This window comes from Onychomys torridus, chromosome 1, assembly GCF_903995425.1.
Source record: "Onychomys torridus chromosome 1, mOncTor1.1, whole genome shotgun sequence".
Classification (NCBI taxonomy): Eukaryota; Metazoa; Chordata; class Mammalia; order Rodentia; family Cricetidae; genus Onychomys; species Onychomys torridus.
The window spans coordinates 5,239,642-5,241,649 of record NC_050443.1 but is presented as its reverse complement, the minus strand read 5'-3'; the positions used below and the strand labels follow the sequence as shown (position 1 = coordinate 5,241,649).

The following is a 2,008-nucleotide window of genomic DNA, read 5'->3' as shown; positions in this document are numbered from 1 at the left end:
TTAGATGCTTCTCAGCCATTAAATATTTAAACTGACTTTGCTCTTTATTTAAATTTGGATGAGAGTTTACTGCATGGATTTAGAAGAATCAGAGTTGTCTGATCATAATGGATAGCTTTGGATCTCCAGTTTGCATACCCTCATCAATATGGGTATCCTGGGAAAACATATGGCTCAATATTAACTGATGTTATGTTTAAATTAGCAACTAGAGAATAGAGGTATCTCTCTATTCAATATTCTCCTTTTCTCAAGATTTATAAGTTCATTGGGTATGGTTAAAAGTCTGTAAAGTCTCCTGTTGCAGATTTTTTTTTAATTTAACTTCAAATTTGTAACAAAAGGCTGAAGGAAAAATGACCTGCACACAGGTAATTTTAATTTACTGTAATATATATACATATATATATATATGATTATTTATTATGTATATATGATTCAAGTCTTGTATAAAAATTAGATCTTCTATAGCATATTATATAAAATGCAAATTTTTAAATAACAGTCATATAGTTTTTCTTCATCTTAGCTGATGCCTCTTGAGGATAAAAAGATAGCGTGCATGGTAGCCATCTTTACTAAGGTTAAAATACATACCGCATAATTTCATTACCATCTTAAGATGACCATGTGATATAAACCAACTGTGATAACACTGTTAAAACTTAGTCTTGCTTGGCAGTGGTTATGCTCACCTTTAATCCAAGCACTTGGGAGACAGACACTGGAGTAATAGGCCAGCCTGGTCTACAGAGTGAGATCCACAACAGGCACTGAAACTACACAGAGAAATCCTGTCTCAAAAAAACAAAACAAACAAATAAACAAACAAAAAACCTTAGCCATACTGTCTTCCTTTTAGACTAAAGAAACACTGACAAGTCTCCAAGATATTTTGGCTTAGAATTGATTTCTTTATGATAAATTCCTGTAGATGTAAAGGTTTTCTCAGGTTAACAATAATCAATTTGGAAATGTATGTCTAAAACTGTAAAATGCTAATCTTATGAAAGCTATTAACTTGCTGTAAACCTTTAAAATAGTTAAAACATACAAATTAATGATCAATCACCTTATAAATGATAAAATTTTTTAATGTGCTCAAAACTAAATTTATAGTCATTCTAAATACAAATATGAAGTAGCTTTGACCTATATTTGTTTTCATGGTTAAGCCTAGTGAAAATAAGTAAAAACAATGTTTACTTAAAATCAAAGTTTATGGCAGGTATGAGGGGCTCAGGGATGTGTGGGAGGGGGCTAGAAAATAGGGGAGGGAACAGGGCAAGGCTGGTGTCCCCATGCTGGTGTTGACACATGCTTGCCATCCTCAGGTGTTTCTCATGATCCGCCTCCACAAGACCATCATCTTCATGGAGGCCATGGAGTCGAGTACTGTGTTCCAGCTAAAGCGTGTTGTCCAAGGCATCCTCAAGTGGCCTCCAGAAGAGAAGTGGCTGTACAAAGATGACCAGCTGCTTGAGGACAGAACAACTCTGGGCGAGTGTGGCTTCACTAGCCAGACAGCATGGATACAGGCCCCAGCCACAGTAGGCCTGGCCTTGGGTGCAGATGATGCCTTTGAGGCCCTGAACATTGAGCCCTTCTCCAGCCCTCCCTAGCTTCCAGATGTGATGATGCCATAGGATTCTAGAGGCAGTGTCAATGAACAAGCTGTGCAGTGAGGACCACGGGCCCTTCCCACTAGAGACCAATTCCCTCAATAAAGACGATTTGGCTGTTAAAAAAAAAGTTTACTTAAATTCCAAAATATTTAATAAGTGGTTAAATACATGGTTAAATTAGCATCCATTCAATAACACACTAGCAACATTAACAAAATAACAAATTGTACTCTGTCTTTGATTACTGAAACTTCAATTTTTCATTTTTATTTTTGTACAACATAACAAAATTAAAATAACAATATAAAAAGACTTAGGATGGATTAAAAATATAAAATAAATTAAAATCAAAGAGTTTAAGATATATTTTTACAAAATAATAC

At 34.9% G+C, this 2,008-nt stretch overlaps 1 protein-coding gene across 1 annotated transcript; it reads left to right on the top strand.

Annotated features, from left to right (window-relative positions):
• Positions 1–1,343: 1,343 nt before the first annotated feature.
• Positions 1,344–1,622, top strand: LOC118581582 (elongin-B-like). The gene has a single exon (XM_036183867.1). It carries the CDS (start codon positions 1,344–1,346, stop codon positions 1,620–1,622), a length of 279 nt encoding a protein of 92 aa, XP_036039760.1.
• Positions 1,623–2,008: the final 386 nt, after the last annotated feature.